Genomic DNA, 27469 nt, shown 5'->3' with positions numbered 1-27469 from the left:
GCTGTGGATTGTCTAGACGGCGTCCACTGAAGGAGGCGTGTGCGGTGGGTGTTTTTTTTAAAAAAAACACCCTTTTGCGCATGCGCATAGGCATGATATTGCGGCCTTGTTTATCCGCGCATGCGCAGAATCAAGATTTTTTTAAAATGGTGCCCGTTCGGGATGGTCTGATGTCAGACCGTCCTGAATGGGCATCATTTTTAATTGCGCACTGGAACGATCAGACAGGGGAAAGTCCACGAGTGGTCCGTCGGAACTGAAAACTCCAGATTCAAAGTAGTATCTTTTTAGTACGGCTCCGAGGCACGGCAAAATGGGATGCTCATGGAAGACAGACGTTTCCCAGATGTTGATGTCTGGACATTACATTTAAATCCATGAGGCACCCGTGCCTCGTGCGGACCTAAAGAGCCGTCTGAACGCATCCTTAGAGAGAACACAGTGTAAATGCTGCGTTTCTCCGTCCAAAGTGATCTAACCCGGTCTGTTGAAACCTCTTGCCCAAGCCTCCTCTCCATGAAGTGATTAACACTGAGGTGCCACCAACTCATCTCCTCCCTGCCCAGAGACTTTATCTCTCACTCCTCACTTAGAATAATATTCAGTTACATTTTGACAGCTCTCTGCACACCTGTCTGTCAAGAATCTGGTTTTCCTACGCAGTTTCTCGTTCAAGTTTTCAACATTGGACCAGGCTGTTTTGCCTAGTAAAACGGAGGCCTTGCAACAGAAAGATTTTCCCCCTCTGAAATCAAGCAAGCTGGTAAAAGCTTCAGAGACTCCGATGAGAGAGATGGGAGGAGGGGACCCAGCTGCAGGTCACTCCATTAAGCCTGGTAGCTCCAAGGACAGAAGCTAGGGGAGGACCTAGGGCCCCCGTCTCGTTCGCCCCTGAAGATCATGGCTGGGAGAGAGGAGGAGTTGGTTCATTTGAGCTGAACGTACCTGCAGAACAGCTGGTTTATCGACAAGACCCTCTGATTGGTCAGACCATCACCTTAGCAACAGATCTGGTGGCCAGGTGACATCATTTGCCCTACACCTGATTGGCTAATTAGGATTAGGCCAACACTGCGCCTCGGCCACAAAGGTTTCTATTCTAGTTCTTCGCTACAGGCCACATGGTGGACTCCCAGCCGGGAGAGCTGCAAGCCCTGGTGTGGTAAAGCCACTGCTGCAAGCCGTTGCGCCAGCTATTGTGTGTGTCCGACCACAGCCTCAGGCATTGGCTGGCCCTGTGCTTGGATTAGCCTGGCTGCCATCTTGTTTGGTGGGTCTTAACTGGCCAGAAACCCTGAGGAATTTCAGACAGACGATATAATCCGGAAGAGGAACGGTTCCCAAACAGTTTCTGGTCTGTCATTTCAGACAGAACCGTTTTAGAACCGGTTCCCTACTGGAATATATTTGTAATTTCACACACAAATGCTTCTGTCCCATTTAGGAAATGGGGCTGAAGTGTTTTACCTGTCAACTGCTTCCAAGTAGTCTTCAGTTTCCTCTCCTGGTTCCAATGTGCTTTTTCCTGGCGTTTTTCACCTGCGCGGGCGATCTCCGCCTTTTTTTTTTGGGAACGTTTACTTTATAGCATTATAGCACTATAACAGAACAGCAGTATATCAACCCCTTTGGAATGCCTGGAGTGTTTTGTTATAGTGCTATAGCGCTATAAAGCAAACGTCCCCGTCCCCCCCAAAAAGCCGGAGATTGCCCGTGTGGGCAAAAAACGGCCAGGAAAAAGCGGTGCAGTCTGAAATGGCAAACCGCTTCAGATCCAGCTTTTTACCGGAAGGGGAAAGCCATGTGTGAAATGGCAGCCCTATACCGGTTTACTCCATGACGGATCAAAAACAGCTTCAAAACTTTGGTCCCCCTCGGCTACAGCTGCCAGAGTAATTGTCTGTGAAACTTTGCCTTGAAGGTGTCCTACCTTGCAAGGGAGACTTTCTTGACTTTAATTCCAGGAGGGCCTGAGACTTTGTCCCTTGGGCTCTGGCTGTCTGGCCAGGGAAAGGGGACTGGGGGCAGAGCTACCCTGAAGTCTGAGGACTCACAGTTCAGCCTCTTTGGGTTGTCTTTCTTGCTCGGCCAGCCCCCCCCCCCCAACAGACTCCTGCCCTGGTCGGGTGGTTTGGCCTGGTAGTAGTCTTCTAACCCCATCTATCTGTAAACAGACACACAATAAATGGAGAGATGGGGACAGGCAGAGAGACAGAGCTCTTAACATCTGGGTGTTTTTTTAATTTCTACCGAGTTTCCTCATATCTCTGAAGTTATGTTTATGCATAGCATGTTCTGTGGGGTATGCATGCATATCCTAAATGTTGGCTTCAATGCTTAAAGGGAATTTTCGGTGGAATCTATAGAGGCACTATTAATAAAATCCAGAGGTAAAGAATATGCATAAATGTGGATGGTTTAAATTATGTACAATAGGGGCTTAAGAACATCAGAAGAAGAGCCCTGCTGGGTCAGACCAGGGAGGGTCCATCTAGTCCAGCCTCCTGTCTCACACAGGGGCCACCAAGTTCCTCTGGAGGGCCAACAACGGGGCATAGAGGCCGAGGCCTTCCCCTGACGCTGCCTCCTGGCTCTGGGGCTCAGAGGCTTAGTGCCTCTGAAAGTGGAGGTTCCCCTCAGTCACCATGGCTAGCGGCCATTGATAGACGTTATCCTCCATGAATCTGCCTAAGTCCCCTTTTAAAGCTGTTTATCCCTGTGGCCATCACTATACCTTCTGGCAGCCAATTCCACATTTTAATCACTCGCTGTGTTAAGAAGTATTTTCTTTTGTCCATCCTGAATCTACTGCTTGTGTGAATCTCTCACCCAGCCAACTCCTTCCATGAGCAAAGAGCCAGGAAACAATGAAAAAGCAGAGCTTTACTTCTTCACAACAAAAGGAAACAGCAGCTGGAGGTGGGGCAGCAGCCACTGTGGAGTCCTGCAGAAACGACTGGAGATTAACCTGCACTGCAGCACTTGGGCACACAACCCCTGTGCCTCCGATGTGATTCTGCATCCACTCAGGTCACTGAAGGGGATTAGAATTCCCGCTGTCTCTAAGCACCTGCCAAACAAGAAGCAGTAGCTTCAAATGAACACAGAATGTTGTTGTTTGCATGCTGTTGATCCCTGTTTAGTGATCGAATTTACAATTCAGAAACATTCCCATATATTTTACAGTGTTAAGGAACTGGTAACTTGTTGCCTAGCTTAAAAATCTCATGACCTTAGCGAATCTAGAACAAGGGTTAAAGGCCGCTTTTGAGATGCTCTTCCTAGAACTGTGTCGTGGGTCCGGGCTCAGCTGAGGCTGACTATTCCTCAGACGACGAGGAGGCATGGAGCCACCCAGCCTCCTCCAGAGTCAGCCCAGAAGAGGAGCCTTTGCCAGCACCTGTGGGAGAAGAAGTACAGCAGGGCGAAGAACCCGAGGTGCAGTTGGAGGAAGAGATTGCTCCAGAGCCTGGCCCAGCACCCCCTGTTGGAGACACCTCGAGGCCAGAGTCCCCACCTAGCTCATATGAATGTCCTAGACGCAGGGCATGCCAGTGTCTGGAAGTGCAGGAGAGACGGAGGATTGCCAGACTTTAGCAACGTGAGGGGGCTGTGAGTCTTTGCAGGTCGCCTCCCAGGGAAGGGAGGATCCGGTTATAAGCAGCCACGCTCACCTGTCTCAGTGTGGGTGCAACTGTGCAATCTTGGACCTTGTCCCGGCTGCCAGCCTCTGCTCCTCGCTCCTGAGAACTCTGACTAATCTCCTGGCATTCTGACCCCTGGCACTGTTTCCCAGCTTGGTTTGGACTTTGCATCTAGCTTAACTATATTGTGTTCATGGCGACCAGCCAGAGCCAGCACAAACACTTGTTTTAAATTATTCTTTTGTTTGGTAATTCCCCCCACACCTGGGGCTCTCTATTGTTCGTTTTTTTAAAAAAAAACACACTAGACAATTTCATATCATTACATCAATATGCTAACAATAAGTCGTAAGTGTAAAAGTTTCTGTGAATTCCCAGTGTTCATTTTTAATGTACATCCCTAGCCCCCTCCTAAGCAAACTCCGGAGCCTGACAGAAGACAGGAGGGCCTGGCGTGATGTGGTCCGTGGGGTCGCAAAGAGTCGGACTCGACTGTGCGACTGAACAACAAAGCCTCCTCCATTGCAGAAATAGAAGGGAAAGGGCATATATCTGCAACAAAATGGGATAGAGACTTACTTTAAAATCATGAAAGCTGGATTTTCAAAGAACCTGTGAACTATATATGAAACAGTCCATTTTTTAAAAAAATGGGGGGGGGGGAATCCCAGTGTTCTAGGGGGGTCGGTGGCCACTGCTGGGGGACCTGGGCAGGAAAAGTGGAAGAAAATCGGCCATGTGGAAGCCCTGTTGCTGCTGCCCTGTTTCGGCGAAACAACACAGGCCTGTTCCTGTATTGTTGTGTCCACTGACCGCCACCGGAGGTCAGCGCATATACCCGAGCTTCAGTCTGGGAAGACAATGGGGACTAGGATCCTAGTCCCTCCACTGGGGAACCAATGGGAGCCATGGCGGGAGATTCAAACCCACCAATGGTGACCAAGGGGTGGTCCCCAGGTGTGTATATAGTTGGCCTGCCGGCCGTTTGTTTTATCTCTTGTTGTGTGCCTAATAAAGCGTGCTATGCACCACGTCGTTGTCTGTCGTCGATCCATGCGGCTCCCACTACACAATATGTATGGAAACCACCTCTATCCTGTCACTTCTCAGCCATCTCTTTTCTAAACGGAGAAGCCCCAGAATCCGCCTCATGGAGAAGAGGCTCCAGCCCCTGAATCAGCTTGGCCGGCCTCTTCTGGACTTCTCCCAGCTCAGCAATAACCTTTTGCAGACAGAACAAAGTCTGAGTCCAGTCAGGCACCTATAAGACCAACAAAGTTTAATTCTGGGTATAAGCGTTCATGTGCAGGCACCCTTCTTCAGAGAGACGAGCCTGCACACGAAAGCTGGTACCCGGAATTAAACTTTGTTGGTCTCCAAGGTGCCCGACTGGGGGACTCAGACTCTGTTCTGTTGCTTCAGACCAACATGGCTGCCCACCCGGATCGATCCTTTGCAGAGACGGTGAACAGAACTGTGCCCTGTATGCTAAAGGGAGCAGTGCTGGGGTTGCCAACCTCCAGGTGGGGGCTGGAGATCCCCTGGAATGTCACCTGATCTCCAGACTACACCGATCACTTATTCATTCATTCATTTATTGACAACACTTATCTCACTTCTCCTGGAGAAAGCGGCTGCTTTGGAAGGTGGGCTGCATGGGCATTATTCCCTTCTGGGCTTCCCCCTCCTCTCTTACCCCCCCCCCCCCCGTCCTCAAATCTCCAGGAATTTCCCAGCCCAGAGCTGGCAACCCTAAGCAACACCATAGATCTCTACAGGGGCACGACGGTCGCGGCCGTTTTCCTGTCAGTCCCTCTCCTAATAGAATCATAGAAGAGTTGGAAGGGGCCTCCAGGGTCATCTAGTCCAACCCCCTGCACAAGGCAGGGAATTCACAAATGCCTCCCCCCTCCCTCCACACCCACAGTGACCCCTTTTTCACGCCCAGAAGAACAGTCCGCTACAGGTCTACAATCTCTTTGAATCTCAGCCTCTGCCAGTTCAGACCCCATCAACATGTATTGAAAGGTTTTTTTGATTGAAGTTCCTTTGCCACATGGTTGCTCACTCTCCCAATTTAAAGAACTCCTCCTGGAACGCTTCACATTCCACCTGGGTTTGCACCACCCTGAATAATTTCATATCATCTCCAAACTTGGCCACTACGCTCTCCCCCCCCCCCAAACCGGCCCTGCGATTCCATATCATTTATATGCAAAAGGGAGGGGGGGGGGTTTCACCTGTAGTCAAAGGCCCGATCAGACTATGGATCAGTACGCTATAGTACCAAGAAGGCTCCGTAAAAACCGTGGCTTCGGTGACTTGAAAGAGTCTCCAATAAGGGACAGAGTCTTCTGTGTCACCTGAGATAACTGCCTCAAAGAACAGCTGGTACATGGGGAAGATTTATTCTAGCCAAAACTTTTCAGATTTTCAGGACTTCGGGGGCTTTGAAGGCACTGGCCAAAGACCTGTATTCATCTGGAGGTGTTTTCCGTGCTCTTAACCTGAAGTAACAAAGTGCAAGACAGACAAGCCGGCTTCAAAAATAGAAATAGCTCCATCACAAGTAATTGCTGGGTGGAGGTGATAGGCAGGCATGCAAAAATTCTGGAACGCAGCATGTTCCCAAAGAGCACGAGGCATTTAGAAAATGTCATTTTAACTATATCATCATTTTGCAAGATGCTGCCAGGTCAGAGCACAAATATAAAATAAAATAAAAATCAAGTGCACAGAGTGGAATTTTAGGATGACGTCGTCGAAGCAAGAAAACTGATCAAAGGGACCAGATTTTGTCGGTTCAAGTTAATTGTTATCCCATCTAAACTGGACATTGATGTTCAAGTTAACATATTATCTGAGCGAGATTATAAAAGTTTGTCACTAAAGTATCAACACAAATCAGAACTGCTGGAACAAACATTCCAGAACGGGGACACCTCACTGCTAGGGCTGCATGCAAAAGTCTTGCTCATTGTTGCACACCCAAAAGTGTGACAGCCACACTGGCCACAGCAGGTCCCGAGAACTGAAAGCTGATTAAATGTTCATTTGCATTACAGGACCACACTAACCAAGAGTATGAGGCACTCGTGCAAGAATTCCAGGATTCATTCATAGGGCTGGATTGCTCAGCCAGTCAACTCAGATTAATACATCGGTGCCCCCTGTTAATCGGCTGTGCATCTGCTCTTCAGGATACACCTAATCTGAACAGAATGGCAGACTTGCTTGTAGTTAATAACCTGAAGAAGCCAAGAGACTGGGCAAGCTATTCAGGACTGGCGGAGAGACATGATGGCCAGTCGTGGCTCCAAGAAGCCTCAATGATTGGACTAAAATAGAGGGAATCAGTGACTAGAGACAAAATCATGGCCCAGTTTGCAAATGCCCATTTCAGTGAGTTGGATGCAGTGTTCCCTATAAGCTGAGTTGGTGTGAGCTAGCTCACAGTTTTTTAGCCTCTAGCTCACACATTTTCGTCTTCGCTCAGGAAGGATGGGGCTCCAGAACAAACTAGTTTATCCAGCAGCCAAATCTCTTGCTCACAACTTTAATGCCAGTCGCTCACAAAGTAGAATTTTTGCTCACAAGACTCCACAGCTTAGAGGGAACATTGGTTGGATGCCTCTTTAAGGGTTTGGCAGTTGAAGTTAACAACAAAGAAGTCTAAGCCACGTACACTTTATGCTCCATTTGGATGGTATATGTTTTCACGCTTGCCGTTTGGCATTACGCATGCCTCAGGCATCTATCAGGGGACCCTACGTGAGCTGTATCAGCACATCGATGACGTGGACACATCACAGGTGATATATGACTTGGGGGGGGGGCATGGAGTAAGGACACCATGAATACTGCAGACTTAAAAATGAACACGGAGAAATGTGTTTTCGGCACTGCAGAGCTGACATTTGTAGGAGACACGTTTTCTACTGAAGGGGTGAAACCAGTTTTTAAAAAAGTGTTGGCTCTAGACTTACTGCCATGGCCATCATTAAAGAAAGATGCTCAGTGCTTTTTAGGGTGGCCATTTCCTCGTGCATTCCTGATTTGTCCCCAACAGCAGGACTTCCGCAGAGACCTCTTGGAAATTAAAAAAATAATAATTGAATGATGCGGAGATGCCAGAGAGGAGGAATCCTGGGATGCCTTAAAGCAACACCTGATGCAGCAGCCGGTGTTATACTTCTACACCCCAAGCAGACTCATCGTCATTTCAGAAGGAAGCTCATAAAGAAGAAGAAGAGAAGAAGAGATTGGATTTATACCCCATGGCCCTTCACTACCCGAAGGTGTCTCAGAGCGGCTTACCAACTCCTTTCCCTTCCCCTCCCCACAACAGACACCCTGTGAGGCAGGTGGGCCTGAGAGAGCTCTTGACAGAAACTGCTCTTTTTTTCAAGAACAGCTCTTGTCAGAACTACAGCCTGCCCAAGGTCATCCAGCAGGTGGAAGTGGAGGAGTGGGGAATCAAACCTGGTTCTCCCAGATTAGAGTAGCGCATTTAACCACTACACCAAACCGGGTTGGGTGCCGTCTCTTACAAAATAATGACGAGTGCTGGTAACACAGGGATGCATTCACATTTCTCGCTGATTCGGAAACCTGATACACACAGGCTGCGAAAAGGCTACTCAGTCTTTTACTTACTTATGAAAGATTTAATCAATACATTTATGGACAGACAGTAGCTATGGAAATGGATCATAAGCCCCTCATGATTTGATTTAGCAGATCAGAGAATCCATTATGAGTCCATCTCATGACGTTCAAGCTACAAAAATATCACCTGGCTGCAACCTGTACACCAGGCAGAGTTTCCGCCCCCCTCCCTCCCCAGGCCTGCAGCCGGGGATTTCTAAGTCTGGGGGGGACATTTAAATCCCTCGGGGGCACTGGGGCACAGGCTAATTCAATTAAATGTAATTTAATTAACTTGATCAGTGCGTTGCAGGGGAGAAAGGTGTGGCGTAGGCAAGGAGAAGCAGCAGCCACGGCAGGGCGGGGCGGGGGAGTTCATGATGGCCCCTGCATCTTCCCAGAGAGAGCCAGGGGCCCTGGCCCGAAAGGAAGCCACGGGGCCTTGGTAGGAAGTCGGGGGGCTGGGCCCCAAAATGTCCCACTGTCTCTAGGGGCCTGCCCCTCCCCACTTGTAGTAGTGGAATCTTTGAAGGATCTCAGTCCACATTTAAATTTGCATCTGCATCTACTCCCGCATTCACCTCATTTCCCCGCCGCCTTTTCTCTTTCCTTCTGCATTTATTTTGGGGCATTCAGCCGCCAGGTCACTTTCCTTACACCTTTACCTGGGGTTATCCAAGAGTGCTTTTGCAGCAGAGGTAAAAACTGTCCCGCTTCCAAATCGGAGGTCATGCTCAGCAGACAAGTTTCCTCGGACTCTGCAACACTCTGAGCACCGCCCATTTCCCACCCATCTCCTTCTTTCTTTCTTTTGCTGGGCCTCCCTCCCTCCCACTCTGCTCTCCTCCCCTTCCCTCTTTCACCTTTTCCTCTCCTGCACGGCAAGGTTAGCACTGTAACTTGCTAATAACCCTTTTTAGTCCGATCACTAATTAGATCGAATCGATCACTGGTCTTGATATGCATTCAGCCCCACAGGGGAAGGGCAGGGATCCTTAGCACATATGGGACCCTGGGGAGGGATCTTTCCCCCCTCCCCCAAAGCCAATCTGCACACAACTTGGAGGGCAGGGAGAGGGGCAGCCCGGGGAGGTCCTCTGCGACTTCGATGCTTCTAGCTTGTGGCGGGTGTGTGTGTGTGTGTTTGACACACACTCCTCCCCCCTTTGCACACAAGACCCTGGGGAGGGATCTTTTCCCCCTCCCCCAAAGCCAATCTGCACGCAACTTGGAGGGGGATGAATTAAAAGGAATGACAGGATTGCCCACTGGAAACAATGGGAGAGCCTTGAAGGAAGGCCCATTTGGTTTTGTTTTTATTTAAAACCCTTGGGACGCCACCCCTCTCGACAAACCAGCCAGCCAGCCAGCCCCGAGCTGGCATCCTTCTATGGGTCATGCATGCCTGGAGTAGCCCAGCGGCAGCCTCGCCAGAGGGGGTGGGGGAGCAGGGAGGAGAGGAGAAGGAGGGGAGGGTGCCATGTGCCCCATTCACTTGGCCAGGTTGGTGGCAATTGGACGCCCCCTCCACAGGTCAAGTGACGTTAACCTCAATTGAGCAAAAAATGCGGGATTGTGTTGTAGATGCAGAATGCACTGGAGGGAAAAGAACAGTGCAGAGGGGCAGGGGCACAAAGTTAGCCTTAAAGGCTCAAGTGCTGTGGGGTTCTCCGGAGGGAGCGACAGTGAGCTGCTTGTGCAGAAACTCCCACTCACTTCATGTCCCGGGGCTAACAAAACATATTGTGATAAAAACTTATCACTGCAGACTCTGCTCCAAGTTGTTAAACCAAAGATGCTTGCGATCTGGACATTACACATTACTAGAACAATAGACATGAAGACAGCAGGTTCTCTGAAGAAGGGAGCAGTGAGTGACTCATGAAAGCTGCCCGAAACACCCTGCCCGAAATGTTGTTGGTCCTGAAGGTGCTCCTGGACTCTCGCTCTTTTCTGCTGCTACAGACAGACTGACACGGCCACCCATCTCGGTCTACAGACACGAGGTCACAGTGACCGTTGGAGTGAATCTTTAAAGAAAGGAAAGTGAGGCTACGAAGCCTCCACAGAGAAATGCTGCGGAAATTCCATGAGGATCATCTGGCTATTGGAAAGAGCAACAAATAAGGTTGAACTGGTGTATTGGCTCAGGACTAAGTAGATGGTAGAAAGATGCTGCCCTTGCCCAAAATATCCACTATGCCAACAAATAGAGCCAATGAAACACCTGGTTTGCATGGAATGTCAAAGATTATTTAATAGTCACAGGTCCTGTTCAGATGGGCAGCAAATCCTGCCATTGGCCCGGCTCTAATTTGATCCAAATCTTTTTTATCCAGCATTGCATGACCAGACAGTTTCCCTCACTGCACGCGTACTCCATGGTGGATTGTCTAGACAGCGTCCACCTGAAGGAGCCACGCAGTTGGGTTCTTTTTTTAAAATTCTGTTTGCGCATGCGCTGAACGGGCTGATCACAGAAGCGGTGCTTTCCCCAGATGCCGTCGTCTAATCATTCCCTTTAAAGACCATCTGATCAGGACCACAAACTGTTATTTATACCCAAAAAGATGTACACTAGCAAATCAACAGGAAGGAAACAAAACAACTAAGATAGATTGTGGTGGGCAGTTACTGTTAGACTAACAGGGATGTTTACACAATGTCTCTCGGTTTTCCTGCTCAAAATTCAGGCTGTTTTCCGAAGACTGTGGTTTTCAGCACACCAAAGGCAAGCTTTCCACAGCTGAACAGATTTGTAGACTGATCTGTCCAGACCCTCAAAACTCTGCTGAAGAAGGCTGTCAATAAAGGTGGCAGTTTGGTGTCAGTCACTGCTGATTTACAGGAGGGCACCCTTAGGGAACGATTGGTCCCTTCCTTGTCCATCTTTTAATTCGAAGGTGCATTAGACCTAACCTGCCCATAGCTGATGATTTACTGAAGCCTAATCATGAAAGGTAAAAGGGGAGGGTGAAGGGAATTCTGGAGCTGAAACAAAAATATGAATTTGACAGGATCTACATCTTCCTGAATTTAAACCAGGGGACCAAGTGGGCATGAGACATCAGTCCCGTGGCATCGGAGATTACAAGCAGCCCTACCCAAGGTCTTATGTGACCCAATGGAAACTTCTTGCACCGGAACTGTTGCGACTCCAGAGGTTTCCCAGGGGATTCCCCAGAGTTCTTGGCCCAGTTTCAGTCGACTGATCTAATACCTGCAATCAAGAGGAACGTGACGATCGACAGGAGGGCCCATTAAATATCCACGAAGAATGAATACTGAAGTATTCGAGCGCAAAGACCAAACCTTCAGAATTACTAAGAGATCTGTTAATGTGGATGAACACAGTGTCACGGTGAAGCTCATTTGTATAGATAATGTCTTGGACCCTGCCAAGGATTTCTTCTTCCTGCAAGGGTTTTTTTGGGGGGGGCCAATGACCCACACCTGTGGCAACCCAAAACACCACCCAAAATGCTGCCCGGGGGGGTGGGGTGAGGGTCTCCCTAGGAATTCCTGGAGGGGGATCAGGGGTTTCCTGTGAGAGGGGGGACTCAAAAGAGTGCTCCTCCTGTGCCTGCAGAAATGTTAGGAGAGATCCAAGCCAATCCAGGAGATCTCTCCCCGAGGCCCTCTTCGTTTCCCCCCCCCCCAGTCTAGCTCCATGGTGTAACGTGGAGCTTAGGGGGATGAAGCGGGGACTTGGATGGCTTGAGCGAGTTTGGTGTTGGTCTCATGACGAAGCTGCCAGAACATCCTAGCAGTCGTTTATGAAAGGGGTCATTTCCTGCAGGAGCGCACAGGAGCGGAGCTCCAGCAGGAAAGAGCCCAGGGGGCGGGCACATGCAAAAAGCCCCACCCGCTGCTCCCAGAAGCCCTCAGTCACAGCAAGAAGCAGCCAGGTAAGTTGCAGAGGCCCCCCCCAGCCCCCCGGTCCCAAACAGTCCAGTGGCACCTTTAAGACCAAGTTTTATTCAGGTACAAGCTCTCCCTCCTCTGCGAGGACAGATCTGCACGTCCCCTGTCCCCCCCAATAGCTAGCAATCCAAAACAGTCCAGTGGAGCCTGAGCGGTGGGTGTTGCCTTCTGACACACTTCCAGTGATGCCAGGGTGTGTGACATATGCAAATAAGTTATGCTAATGAGCTCCTGCACCTCTTCTTCTGTGAAATGACCCCTGGCGGTGACAAATGCAAAGGGAGATTTCTTTACAGCCCCCATTGCACCTGCTAGCTCTCGCCCAGCGCAATTGCTTAGAACAATTAGATCTCTGACATCTCTTATGGAGAGAAATCAAAGTGTTAGAAATTCAGCCACTAGATGTGAGGCTTTTGCAAGCTTTCTTTGCAGATAAAGCCTTGTCACCACCTGGCACTCTTGGTACCGTATGCGGAGGCCCCTTGGCCGTCTGTGGATTCTGTATTTGACCACTTCAGCTGGCTCTCCCAGGCCAACCACTTGCCTCTTGGGCCTGTAGCCCGTCATGGCTGGTGAAGGCCAAGGGCGAGGGAATATGGGGGGCCCTGGTAGACATGATCAATCTGCCCCTAAGCTCAGGGGTCTGTCCGGGGGGGGTTAAAAGAGACTGTGGTAACACCGCTCTTAAAGAAACCTTAAAGAAATCTTAAAGATCCTGCTAATTACTGCCCAGTTTTGAATCTTTTGTTTCTGGGCCAGGTAATTGAGAGACCGGCGGCGGAACAGCTCCAGAATTTCCCGGAGGACACGTTGGCCCTGGACCCGTTCCAGTCCAGCTTCTGCCCCAGCCATGGGATGGAGACGGCGCTGGTCGCCCTCACAGGCAATCTTGGCAGGCAGGCAACTGGATTGAGGCAGGTCAGCACGGCTGTTACTATGAGCCTTGACCACAATCTGCTGACCCACGGCCTCAGTGACACAGGAGTTTGTGGGGTAGCCTTGAAGTGGCTGGCCTCATTCCTCCAGGGGCAGGGGGTGGGGCTAGGAGGCAGGGTATCGCCTGGACACCCCTTGGCGTGTGGGGTCCCTCAAGGGGCAATCCTCTCTCCAATGTTGTTTAACATTTTAGTCTTTATTTTTATTTATTATTCAACACCTTCGCCCAGCTGGTCTGGCGTTTCTGGCTGGGTTGCCACCAGTATGCTGATGACACCCAGCCATACCTGTTGACAGACGGCTGGCCAGACACTGCCCCATCCACCTTGGCCAAAGGGTTGGAGGCCGTGTTGAGATGGTTGAGGCAGAGCCGGTTGAAACGGAGTCCTTCTAAGATGGAGGTCCTGTGGCTGGGTCAGGGGGTGTTCTGGGTTGGGGTGCCAACTCCTGGCTCTGGACAGGGTCCCTCTGGCACCGGTGCTGACCACCAGGAGCCTGGGTGTGCTCCTGGATGCCTCCTTATCGATGGAGGCCCAGGACACAGATTTTGCCAGACTGGCGTTCTTCCAGCTGTGCCAGGTCAGGCAACTGTCCCCCTTCCTGTCTCACCCTGACTTTGCCACAGTAATCCTCACAAGGGTCACCTCCAGGTTAGACTACTGTAACTCGCTCTATGCAGGGCTGCCCTTGAAACTGACCCGGAAATTACAACTGATCCAGAATGCAGCAGCTCGGGACTTTACTGGAACCCCACTGACAGCAGATATCCAACCAGTGCTTTGCCAGCTGCACAGGCTCCAGATTGAGTACCGAATCAGATTCAAGGGTTTGGTTCTAACCTTCAAAGTCCTAAATAGTCTGGGACCAATGTGTCTATGGGACGGCCTCTCCTGGTATACCCCTGGGGAGAGAAATCTTCTGGCGATCCCTGGCCTGAAGGATATCCAGCTGTCCTGGTGGAACTCTCTGCCTAATAACACCAGGGGGCCCTGCGGGATCTTATGTCATTCTGCCGGCCTGTAGGACAAAGAGGTCCTGCCAGGCCTATGGCTGAGGACAGGGGGGCACCTTTAAGGCCAACAAAGTTTAATTCTGTGTATGAGCTCTCATGTGAATGCCTTGAATAAAGCTTAAATAAAACTTTATTATTTGAATAAAACTTTGTTTGTCTGAGAGGTGCCACCGGACTCAGACTTTGTACTGAAGTCAGGGTGCAGCTAGAAATGTGCTCAGGCACTCAGTCTTTCACCTCCGTGCTTTGACTACCTGTAATAGTCACAATTTCTTCATCTCTCCTTATGTCAGAAGCCTGCAATTTCCTCCCACTACACCCCACACCCTCTGCTTCCTCCTGCACAAAGTTTCTCATGCATCCCAGACAGTCAGGTGTTTGGGGCAATAGAGCAGGGCATTACAACAGACTGGAAAGCTGGCGCATTCTCTAAGGGTTTCGGAACTGAACTCCCAGTAGGCAGGAAACCGAGTCAAAGTTCCAAAGCTCAGTTTTGACTCAAAGGCCCTTTCCTGCACCCACATTTTGCCTCGGTCTCTGAGCACATATCCTATTCTTCCGCTCTGCGCTCCCTCCCACTGGCACTTTCACTTCCTTTCAGGGCTTTCCTTTGTTTCTGCATTTGTTTTACAGGAATCTGCATTCAGATCGCTTCCAGCACACTGTTGCCCCGCAGCTACCAAAACTCCTTTTGCTGCGATTCTTTGTTCTCATCCGCTTTTGAATAGCTAATCCTTTCTAAAGTAGCACTGTACTGCCCACTGCCCCTCCTCCATTCCCGCCTCTCTCTCTTTAGGTTGACGCGCCTTCCCTGTTCTGGTTTCCTTCCCTCCTTCCCCAAAAAGAGGATGTGTCCTCCTGCTCAGGCAAACTTTTAAAAAGCCAGAGAGAGCATAAGAAGGAATCAATGAATCTAAAGGACTACAGGGGATTCCCTGCTCCCAAATGTGTCAGTCTTGCACGTGTGGGTCTGGGTTTCCCCCTCCCTCCCCTTTCTTTCTGCAGAATCGGGGGGGGGGGTTGGCAGCCAGCTCAAAAAATGCGGGTTTTGCTTGTGGATGCAGAATGCATGCAGAAGACACAAACAAATAAACCAGAGGGAGAAACCTCAGTGCAGAAGGGGAATCTGTGCGACTCCGAAGTCAACCCTTAAGGCTTGACCCCCTCGGATTCTCCAGAGCAAGCGGTCGGGGCAGAAAGGGCCTAAGTGAGCCTTTCCTCTCTTTCTCCTCCAGCCCCTTCAGTGCAAAGGGCCTAGAAACCGGGGTGCTCACTCTTTAGCAGTGAGAACTCCTGTGGGGGACGGTGGTCTACCAAGTACAAATGTAACAAACAAACACAATGAAACGTAGAGCAGCAGAATGGATCGTGTTCAACTGTGCACATATCTACGGGGATGAGCTGTGACTCATGAAGAGTTTGGTGCAGTGGTTAAGTGCGCGGACTCTAATCTGGGAGAATCGGGTTTGATTCCCCACTCCTCCACTTGCACCTGGCTGGATGACCTTGGGCAAGCCGTAGTTCTCTCAGAGCTGTCCTTGGAAAAGAGCCGTTTCTCTCAGAGCTCTCTCAGACCCACCCACCTCCCAGGGTGTCTGTTGTGGGGAGGGGAAGGGAAAGGAGATCGTGAGCTGCTCTGAGACTCATTTGGGTAGTGAAGGGTGGGGTATAAATCCAATCTCCTCCTCCTCCTCCTCCTCCTCCTCCTCCTCTTCTTCTTCTTCTTCTTCATGAAATAAACGTCATTAAGTCTTTAAGGTGCCACTGAACTTTCTGTTTCATTTTGGTATAACAGACTAACATGGCTAACATGCAATCATGTTCATGTGGTAATCCACAGATTGTGATCCATAAACTATGTGGCCGGGGGGGAGGGGTCACTATGCCAGTCTGACTGCTGCAGTAGAAAGGAATAGAGGTTGGCTTTTTAGTCCACGCATGCTTTGGTGGTAGGGTCGCCAGGTCTGGGTTGGGAAATGCCTGGAGACTTTGGGGGGTGGGGCCAGGAGAGGGTGGGGTTTGGGGAGGGGAGGGGCCTCAGCAGGGTCCAAGGCCACAGTAGAGTCCACCCTTCAAGGCAGCCATTTTCTCCAGGGGACCTGATCTCCGTCAGCTGGAGATCAGCTGTGAAAGCGGGAGATCCCCAGGCCCCACCTGGAGGCTGGCAACCCTATTTGGTGGACTAGACCAGTGGTTCCCAACTTTTTTGGTATGGTGACCCATAAGTCCGAATTTACTTGGTGTGGTGACCAATGTTCCCTCTAATCCCCCCCACACACACACACACACACACACACACACACACACACACACTAAGTGGAGCAGTTCATGTCCTGAGCAGAATATCTTGAGCTGCAGAGGTCTGCCCTGGTTTCCTGCCAGCTGGGAGTTCAGCCCTGACATCTTCAGATGGGCCACAGGCAGAGCGAGACCCCGCACACGGCTCCGGACGGCTGCTGAGCGGGAGGGGGGGGCTGTGTTGACGAGCGGCCACTCATGCTCACAGCTTAGAGGGATGGTGACCCTGGGGGGGGGGGGTTTGGTGCCCTCGGCACCCAGCTATTCCAGCACTCCATTTTTTACAGTGGCCAACCTTAAACATCACACCAAGGGGGCAGCAGCTGCCCCAGCTATGAGGTTACGTTCCAGCCTTGGACCGGCCTCTCCTTCTCCCCTGCTCCCATTAATCCGCCCTGAGATCCTACGAAACTCGCTCTAGTAACCATCAGGACAGGTTTCACTTGATCAAGGCATCTCTACACTCACGAAAAAATACCAAATGATGTACGACATGGCCAATAACAGTTTCCAAGGCCAGGGCTTGGTTTCCACACTACAAAAAAGGAGAGAAATGGAAAGGGTGTGTGTGTGGGGGGGGAGATTAGGGAGGGCTGGCCTGTGACCCATTTGCAGAGGCTTCACGACCCACTTTGGGATCCTGACCCAGAGGCCACTTGGTCGTGGGTCCTTATGAGCAGATAGATAGGAAGGGCAAGGGGGAAGCAATGCCGGGGTCAAAACGGCCATGCCGTGCAGGAAGACCACAGCTGCATACAGTCATGGGGGGGGAGCCCCAAATGTTATCAGGAGAAGAATTCACAGGGAGTCTGTGTGGCTCCAGACCTAGGCTTTCAGGGAAGGGGCTGTGCATGCGTGTGTGTGTGCTTGTGCGAGGGTGTGTATCCCTACACAGAGAAAACTAGAAGCCAGAGAGAAAGTTCTAGTCTTGCCTCCTCCCTTACGTTCTGACATGGCGGCTGTATAGAAATATTGATTCCTATAGACCCCTACCCCCCCCTGGAAGGTATCTTGCTGACCCCCTGTTGTTCTGATTTCCTATGCAAGCCAGATGGCTGACCATTTGGTCGATTGCCCGCCATAAAGATTCCTTCACTCGCTGGCAGAGGCCAGAAACATGCTAATACGCACGTAGACCCATGGGAAGGTGGGGCCCTGGAGATCATCTTACTGCAGAGAATGATTCCCAGACCTAACCTATCCCCCAACAATTGCCATGACAACCCCAAAAGGTGGACAACCCCTTCCTCATTGGATTGGCTACTGGCCAGGGCTGATCATAATGAGATTGGGGTTTTTAATTGCCTGACCATTGGAGAGGAGTTCCCTTTTTTCTTGCTCTCTCTCTGTTCCTGGATGTACCCTGAAATGCTGTCTCTGCCATGTGGCCTGGGACAGAACAAAGGACTCCTTGTGAGCTGAAGCACATGGCTATGTGCTTGCAAGGATGGAGCTATTGTTTCTCAAGATACTTGGACATTCTTGACTATGGATCCTCCTGGTAATTATGCATATCTCTAATGTCTAGTCAGGGCCAGGTGCCATAGGTTTTTCTTGTTTTGAAGTCTTATTATTCTGATTGCAAGCCTGTACTAAATAAACTTTATTCTTGCTTATAAATATTGTCTGTTGGATGGATACTGACTCCAAGCCTTTTTCCTGTTGCCTGAAACTGCTCACCAAATTATGCTAGGCTGTAAATCCAGAGAGGCTATCTCTCCTGGGTTATTGTTCCAGTAAAGAATTCTTTCCCCTCCCATTCCTGGACTGGACTGGGGAGGAGAGAAAACCTTTACATGGTGGCTTTAGCGTAGGGATCTGAACTGGAGTCAGTTGCCATCATCTTGGGTATCTTTACCCTATGTGTGCAGAGCTTGCTCAGACTGGTGAGAATGTTTTTTTTATTTTAAAACAGTGCTAGCTAGGAATTTTGCTACTATGGCTGAAGGAGGTGATTCCTTCAACATGGAAAATGTATCTCTGCTCACTGTGGATGAAGTGAGGGACCAGGATGAGTTCTGGGATGCTGCTGACGCTGGAGACCCGGTTGTACGTCCAAAGAGAGCCCCTTTATACCAGAGGGAGGTAGAGCATGGCAGAAGCGCAGACGAGGCTTCCTATGTGCAGAGCTCCTGGCAAGGGAATGTTGTGTGTCTAGACCCCTGGTTCCCAAAGTGGGCAATGCCGCCCCCTCAGGGGTGCTGGAATGATCCAGATGGGCTGGAACGATCCAGGTACAGATCTACAAACTGCATCTTATTGTCCACTTCTTGAAGATAGATTTCCAGGGGGGTGCTGAGTTTTGTTTTTTTTCTGAAAAGGGGACAGTAGGCCATATACGTTTGGGAACCTCTGGTCTAGACAAAGGCTGACAGTGGGGCCCTGACCATGGTACTGTCATGTGTCATGTATCACTTATCATATGCAGCTTTACCGCCTTATTATTTATTTTATTTATTTATTCTATTAGGCTTTTAGCCCACCCTCCCCTGCGCCGCAAGGCTCAGGGCGGGTAACAACAAGATTAAAACAGTGACACAATTCATTATTAAAAACAGGTTGCCATAATGACAATCAAAGATAAAAATCAGATGACAACTTAGGCACTAATAATATAATTTCTCTGAGTGAGATTGTGCAGCCTGTGTGTTTGTGGGAGCTGGTACAATAATACAGTGAAGGGCAGGGAGGGGCTGGGGGGAGGCCAGATTGGATAGAGCAGTGATGGTGAACCTTTTAGAGACCGAGTGCCCAAACTGTGACCCAAAACCCACTTATTTATTGCAAAGTGCCAACACGGCAACTTAACCTGAATACTGAGGTTTTACTTTAGAAAAAACAACTCATACATTAACTTAAGATGATCCAAACAAAGCAAGGAAAGAAATCCCAAGTGCTTTCATTTACTTAAAATTATTTGGCAGAGAATTCGACACTTTAATGATGGACTGGGCCTGGCTGGGGCGATGGCACGCGTGTCCACAGAGAGGGCTCTGAGTGCCACCTCTGGCACTCGTGCCATAGGTTCGCCACCACTGGGATAGAAGCTTCACTGCCTCAGCCGTACGTCTGGCGGAATGTTTCTGTTTTACAGGCCCGGCAGAACTGGATCAGATTCCGCGGAGCCCGGATCTCGTCTGGAGGGATGTTCCACCAGGCCGGGGCCAAAGCCGAGGAGGCTCTGAGCTAGGTTGAGGCAAGACGAATACTTTTGGGGCCAAGGACCACCAGAAGGTTTTTATTTGTTGAGCGCAATGCCCTCTGGGGGGGGAGGGCATACCAGGAGAGAAGGCCCCAAAAATATCTTTACAGGTCCAAGACCGTAAAGGGCTTTAAAGGTCAGAACCAGAACCTTGAATCTGATCTGGTATCCAACTCGGGGCCAGTGGAGCTGGCGGGGCACCAGTTGTATGTGGGCTCTAGATGGGGTCCTTGTAAGCACACGCACCCCACCACATTCTGGACCAGCTGTGGTTTCCAGGTTAGTCTCAAGCGCAGGCCTGCGTAGAGTGAGTTACAGTAGTCTAGTCTGGAGGTGACCGTTGCATGGATCACTGTGGCTAAGTTGGGGTGAGACAGGAAGGGAACCAGTTGCCGAACTTGGTGCAGATGTGAAAATGCCAGTCTAGCGACATTTGTGACCTGAGTCTTCACTAAGGGGGAGACATCCAGAACCATTCCTAAGTGCTTCACAAATGGTGTTAGTGGCTCACTGCCAAGAGCTGGAAGTTGGCATCCCAGCCTGGGATCTCCTCGGTTAATCCACAGGACCTCCATCTCTGGTGGGTTTAGTTTCAGCCAGCTCTGCTTCGACCCACCAACCACAGCTTCTAGACCCCTGGCCAGAATGCCTGATCAACAGATACATCTGGGTGGCATCACTGTACTGGTGACATCCCAGCCCAAAGCTCCATATCAGCTGGGTAAGTGGGCACATATAGATGCTAAATAACACTGGGGAGAGGATCGCCCCCTGGGGCATACTGCACACCAAAGGGCGTTGCACTGAGACCATCTCCTCAAATGCCGCCTTCTGTCCCTGACTTCAGAGAAATGAGACAAACCATTTCAAGGCTGTCCTACGAATCCCCAAGTGGGCAAGGCAGCGGGTCAACTGCTGCTGTAAGATCAAGCAAAAACAGCAGTGCTGAGGCCATCTGTGAGGGCAACCAGTGCCATCTGTCACAGCGCACACACACCCTTTTTTAAAAAAAACAGTCATAAAATATTGATATAATGCTGTAGTGTGGTCGGGATAGTTTAAGCAAATTCTCTGAATTCCCAGCTTTCCTTTAAAAGTCTCTAGCCTCTTCCCTTATGGAGCTATAAGGAAAAGGGCACATCTCTTGTGAGGGAAGAGGACAGAGACTTACTTTTCTTTCTTTTCTTTTTAACAAATATTTTTATTGAGTATATATTTCATAACAATAATTCATAACCTTATATTTTACACTCCCTTTCTTAGAAATTAAAAATGAGGTTACATTCCCTTGGTATAACTAACATATTAACTAATCCTCTTCTTTTCTTATTCCCTTATCCTACCCACATATGAGTCCACCATACAACTCCCTCTAATTCACGTTTTAAGCCTTGATACATGCTTTAGTTCAATACATTATTACTCATTCTTCTAACTTCTATTCTATTCACTCAATCTTTATGTTATTCTGTAGACCCACATTATTCTATCTACTTCTAGACCTGAAAAGGAAAGCTGGACGGGGTTGCCTCTGGTTCTGGAAGCTGAAGAACTCTTCAGCAGGAGGATACCCCTCCTCCCTGCAACCAGAGGTCTTGGGGGGAGCACCCCTTCACCTCCTTGCCATGCCCTCTAAATGTAAATTTCTATTTCTCTACAGTTTGTCACTTTATGTACTTTTGGAGAGTAGTTACCACTTAAGCTAAAAATCTAAATACCCTGCTTATGCTTATTAAATTGCTCTCATCATGGACTATTATACTGTTTGCCAAAACAAACTGCCTCCTTTCAGGTGCCTCCATCCATTTGTTTAGTCACTACGTCAAGTAACTTCTTGCCAGTGTTCTTGTCGTAAGCTGTGAAAGTTTTGCCATTTAAATTGACCACTAGGTGACTTAGTGGTAACCAACTGTATTGAATTCCATGTTCCCTCAATGTCTTTGCTAGATCGGGAAAAAAAAGTGAAAGCTGGGAATTCAGAGAAGCAGCTTAACCTATCATTACAACACTCCAACACTGTATCTATTAAGGCATTTTTTAAAAATTAGAAATCACTTGTCGTGGGGGAAAGGGAGTGGAGGAGTGGTGGTTTAATGATGATGAGAGGCCAGTCATTGAAAATTGGGCTGGGAGTGGGTAGGAATGAGCAGGACAAAGAAAACTAATAGAAACTTTATGCACAAGGAAAAAAGGTGACTCAAGATTGACTTCAAGAAAAACGTTGGGGCAAAAGTAGTCTCAAAAGAGCTGGGGGGGGGGAACAAGAGAAAAACAAACAAAAAAACTAAGTGAAAACTAAAGGCACAAAAATGAATGTGGAAACCGGGGGATAAAATGAAGCAGGATGGGCCCCGAACTGATGAAAAAACTCCATTCAGAAAAGCCCACAAATAGCCCACAAATTCTGTAACGTATCCTACAAAAGGCTGATAAAGACTACCCAGCATTTCATTTTGCTCTGCAAGGGAACTAACTCTGTGCCTCGACTGGCATTTGAGAGGCTTATGTTTGGGCTACTGTTGGTTTTTGTGCTTCTAAAGAATGGGCAAAGAGCAGATGCCATCAAATGCTGCTTCTCCCCAGTGAACCTACTGTTAACAACGGCTGCTTTGAAGGGCGGGCCCTAGGGCATTGGACCATGCTGAGGCCCCTCCCCTGCCCAAACCCCGCCCTCTCCTGGATCCACCCCCAAAGTCTCCAGGGATTTTCCAACCCAGACCCTCCTTAAACCTGGACAAGATGAGTCCCTGGAGCTGCTCCCAGAGCAGCTGGAACAGCTGTCCACTCCGCCTCCTGGGGACTTGAGCGAGGAGAGGAAGCTTGCTGGATCAACCAGTCCACTAGGTGCAAGCTGGTGTCCCTGTTCTCACTCCAGATAACACTCCAAACAAGGCCTGAATGCATTACTCCAGAGGAGACCTGTTTGGGCCAGTGGGCCTGCCATGCAGAGTGTAGGACAGAACAAAGACTCTCCAGATGCTCAGCTAAAGGCCCTGCAAAAGGGAACGGCTTGACCTACCCTTGGGAAAAAGAGGAGGGGTGTTCGCCAAATTGCCTTGAGTTATTAATACAGATGGGGAATTTGAATATATTAAATGGCAATCAGCAAATAGGGAACAATAGCCTTCGTATACAGGAGTCCCACTTATTCCAGTAATCCCAGAAATAGATGCAGAGAGAGACCAGATCTTAGTGAAACGGTTTCTTTTCTGGAGGATTTGCACACATACAAGTAAACACAATCACACACTCAATCAATACAGTACTAAGAGAAATAGGCTGAAAGGGTACAGAGACATTCGCATTAGCAGGAGTTTGTTGGTTGGGCAATACCGACCTGTCCGATGTGATGAAGCGATCTTTACAGTGCAAAAATAGGGGAGATTATAAGGGGGAAAGGGTCGTATTCGGAACCGGCAGAACATGTGGAGAGACTCTAGGCAGCGCTTAAACCAAGAGTCAGCAAGGTAGAATGGGGTCAGGTAGAGAGGAAGAGAGAGGGAGGGGGATGGTGAATCCTGCTTTTTTTATATATTATTTGGACTTGGGGGTGGGCTTCACTGGCCAAGAGGGGAAGGGTCCTGTGGGGTGAGTTTCACGCGGCTCCAGGCACTCCTGTTTGCCTCCATAGTTCTCAAGAGAGCGCACGATATCGCTTGCTTCTCAAGTGCACCATTTTTAAAAATGCTGGAAAAATGATTAGCATCCAAGCAAACAGGTTCCACCAAACTGGCTATACACCCGGTAAATTCGGATTAGATCTCAGGCGCACCCACACTTCACACACAAGCAGGCATCTGCAGGGGAAAGGAGCTATGCGGAGGGGGTGGGGCTCCTGGACTTCCCAAATCTTTGTGTGCAGAGCTCTCTGAAAACTGGTTCTGAGACGAGCTGGTTGGGGAAAGGCAGCAGCAGGCACAGTGATGCTCTGGGGCAGGGGAGAAGAAACAACCGGCCGGGCACAGTGATGCACACCAAGAATCATTCTGTTCACCGTCCTTTAAGTCAAAAGGCAGCCACGAATCCACACATGGACACTGTAGAAGGCAGAGGGAAAGACTCAGCACTCGGCGGCACAGCACTGTTGGCTGAAGAGGCTAGGAAAGCACTGGCTGTCCTCACAACATGCAGGGAAGGGAGATGTTCTCAGCCGGCTTCAAAGTCCTTGCAGGTCCCCTGCTTTCAGAAGCACTTTCCCCAATGTCCTGTCCCGTCCTCCCCAACCTTGGGCACTTGGAGTCCACTCAGCCATGAAGGAGAGAGCCACCCTGCTTCCCATGCTGGATGAGCTGCCACCACTGGATAAACCGTACCACCAGACAGTGGTGCAGCCATTGCTCTCCTGTGATTGTCCCACCCCTCTGTCTTTCTTTAAATCTGTAACATCCAGCCTGGTCAACAGTTCTGGTGATCTCAAAAGCTGGCACTGCATTCCATGTCCATTCCATGGGTTCTAATAAAAGGTACTGCACCGATTTCGTCCTTGTATTTGGACGTCACGTGAGGTCTCTGTTCACGAGAGGCAGAGGGCATGCCACCTTCGCAGCTACAGCCAGTGGCGCCCTTTTGCCCCCTCCTGGGGAAGCGTGGCCATCAGAATGAGAAGACGGATTCACAAGGGATGAACCTGAACCCAGAAACAGGGCGGCCTGCGGCAGGTGCGGCCAGGGCACCAGGTCCCTGGGCTCCCACACTCCCTACCTGGGGCTCCAGGCATCAGCCTGAAAAGGGGGAGATTCCGCTTTCTCCTCCCCCACCCTGGGCAGAAGGAGCCCAGGAGGCGGGCAGAGAGGGGAATAACTGAGAGGCAAAGCGGTCGGTGACCCCGCCTGGGAATCCCTCCACGCTTGGGGCTGGGCAAGTAGCTCCACAACAGGTGGGAGCTGGGTTGGAGGGGAGGCCAGGAAATGGAGGCCGAGATCCTGGGCCACGGAGCCTCCCTGTTTCTCCCCTCCCTCCCCGGCCAGCCGGCTCTGTGTTCGGGGAAAGGGAAGGATTCCTGGATCCACAAGGGTGTCTCCTGGAATAACATGTTGTCAGTCTTGAAGGCGCCCAAAGACTCCTGTTGATTTTGGCTGCAAGCGACTCCAACAAGAACCCAGCAGGGGTCAGTTTCTCACAGGCAGCTTCTTGGTTTTTTTCACCTGCATATAAATAGTGGTTGGCCTGGTTTGGTGAAGGTGCCTTAACTAACTCTGGCTTCTGGTTCCATGGCAATGGAAGTCACCACAAGGCACTGCAATTTACACTGAGGCAAATTACAGCCTTCGCGATAGCAACAAAGGACAATTTCATCCATTTCCCCGAAGACTGCATTTCCAGAGAACACCCACTCCGTCCCGTCACTACTCACAGGCATCAACCTGTGCCAGAATATGGGTGGCTAACGGCCAACGCTTGAGCCTTTCTTCCAAGGACAGCTCCCAAGATTTCTGCTGCCTTTATACAGAAGAGACGTCGGTACCCACAAGCTGTTCGGAGGCAGGATAAAGCTCTGGATCCCAGGGGGAGCTTTGTCTTTTCTCAGGCTGCCCCTTGATGTCCCACAGAGGGACCTGGGGGGAGGACCCGTGGCTCTGTGGAAGAGATTCTGCTCAGCATGCAGAAGGCCCCAGGTTCAACCCCCGGCAGCATCTCCAGTTAGGAGGACCAGGCAGGAGGCAACGAGAAGAAGCTCTGCTCCAAGCTGCTGCCAGTCTCAGGCTGCGATCACACACGCCTTTAGATACGACACAGGTGCAAATGCCTGACGGGTCTAATGGGAGTGATCAGACAGCAACATCTGGGAAGCCTCCCGCAGTCGTCGGCAGCCCGTGCTGCTCCGCAGCAGAAGCAGAGTTAAAAGTCCAACTCTAATGGGCTCCAACGGGCCACGGACGGATTTTCCTGTCTGATCACGCCAGCACGCTCTCATGCCATCAGGACGGTCTGATCATTCCATCCTGGCTCGGTGCCGTTCCCCCCCCCCCGCAGTATGCGCATCATCGCGTACTCCACAGGGGGCCCTCGGTGCGGAGGTACGACTCCTCGTTTATGCGCATGGGAAACAAGCGGCAAAAAAAAAAACCGGCTCACCCGCAGTTGCATCTGATCACACCATGACGGGCTGTGCCCACAGCTACAAAGGGTGGTGTGATCTCGCAACTGCATGTCCGATTCCTCCGGAGGAGGAGATGGCCGCGCTTCCCCTCCGCTCCAGCTGGCCCGTGTGACTCTGCAGCCTAAGCAGCAGACCCCAGACTGGCCTTGGCGGAGTGAGGGTCTGATTCAGTATAATACACAAAGGAAGGTTCACGGTATCAGAGCATAGCCAACAAAGGCGGACTGTGAATGTAGCGCTAAATTTAAAGAGACACTACTACAATAATCCAAAAAATATGCCATTTAAATCTGTCCCACAGTGAATATTATCCGTACAAAGAATAACAAAAATAAGTGCAAAAAGTTTGCAAAATATTAGGTACAAGAAATTTACAAGACGTTAGAAGATTGCAAGTAGTTAATGACGTGCTCTGGAACGTCCTATGTCATTTTGACGATCCTTCTTCTGAATTCTAAATTCACAGTCCGCCTTTTGTGGCTGTACTCTGATCCTCTGATTCAGTATAAGGCGGTTTCGTGTGTTCCTATGACCCAGTGCCTTTAATGCCACAGGGCACCACAACCATCCAGCAGGTGGTGAGAGCGGCACCCCAAAAAAGTGGCTTCGCATGGCCCACAGCAGGCACGGGGGCAACCAGGCTCACAACTACACGAGGCAATCATGATGCGCAAAGATGGGAAGATGGGAAGAAATGTTTGCTAAAACCCACGGAACAGTCTACAGGAAGACCTTGTTTCTGGGAGATGCAGCATTCTCGGGAGTAGCAGTGAAAACTCAGTGAGATAAAAAGAAGACCATTACTCACAATTTGGCTGAGCTTCTGGGGGGAAACTGAGTCGAATAATGGCCACGAGGATGAATGTAATTGCCGGCCAGGCGACTAATGTCAGTGACCAGAGCTGTGGAAGAGAAGAGAAGAGAAGGCAATTGGAGGTTGGTTTCACTTCCGTTTTATGGTTATTTGTTAATATTTTAAAATACATATCGTTGAGCCAGGAAAATCAACCTCTCCAAGTTAGTGTCAGTTTTTGCTGCAAACAAGAAGCACACATTTCTCATAATGTCTAACTCAAATTCTGCTGAAATCTTCTTTTTAAAAATCCCATAAATGATGATAGGGGGGAAAATTCATTGGTTGCCATCCTACCATGAGTGTTACTAAGTTATTATTCCAAACTCTGATCCGTTTGAAGAGATAGACACACTTGAAAGAAATTCTAGAGCAGTTTTTAGATGTGTGTTTATTAATTAACAAAATGTATCTGCTGCCTGTCCAGAACTTGCTCCTGAAAATGAAAAGCAGGACAATGAGATTGCTGAACCACAGCACAAAAGCAAGTCACAAAATGCACAGCTGAAAAACTGCTTAAGACAGCATGAAACAAACATTAAGCAGCACATCCACAGAACGGTTCTGAGGCTACGAGCAGACTGTAAAAATAGGTTGAAAAGACAGGTGCCCCAAGGAAAAGCTTGGGTAAAAAAGATCGGTTTGGGCCTGGTTGCGGTCCCTGCAGATCTTTCGGCCTGAGCAGGGGCTGCATTTTGCGACTGCATTTTTGACCAGCTGAACTGTTTTCAAAGGCATCCTCATGTGCAGAGCATTACGGTAACCTAACCTGAATGGGGTCAGAATATGGATCATTGTGGCCAGGTCCCATTTTTTGCCACCACTGGAGTATCAGCCCAAGTTAACACAGGCA

The 27469-nt window shown here is 49.7% G+C and overlaps 1 protein-coding gene across 1 annotated transcript in view; it reads right to left on the bottom strand.

Moving 5' to 3' along the window:
- The window catches only part of ABCA12 (ATP binding cassette subfamily A member 12), a 169373-nt gene that overhangs the window by 120936 nt on the left and 20968 nt on the right, over positions 1 to 27469 (bottom strand). Inside the window, exon 2 of the mRNA XM_015424058.1 lies at positions 26572 to 26665. Within this exon, the coding sequence (XP_015279544.1) occupies positions 26572 to 26665 (94 nt within the window). The remainder of the gene's footprint in view (positions 1 to 26571; positions 26666 to 27469) is intronic.

The sequence above is a fragment of the Gekko japonicus genome, unplaced genomic scaffold (genome assembly GCF_001447785.1).
Source record: "Gekko japonicus isolate JY-2015 unplaced genomic scaffold, Gekko_japonicus_V1.1 scaffold623, whole genome shotgun sequence".
Taxonomy (NCBI): Eukaryota; Metazoa; Chordata; class Lepidosauria; order Squamata; family Gekkonidae; genus Gekko; species Gekko japonicus.
This window is presented reverse-complemented; position numbering and strand designations above follow the sequence as displayed.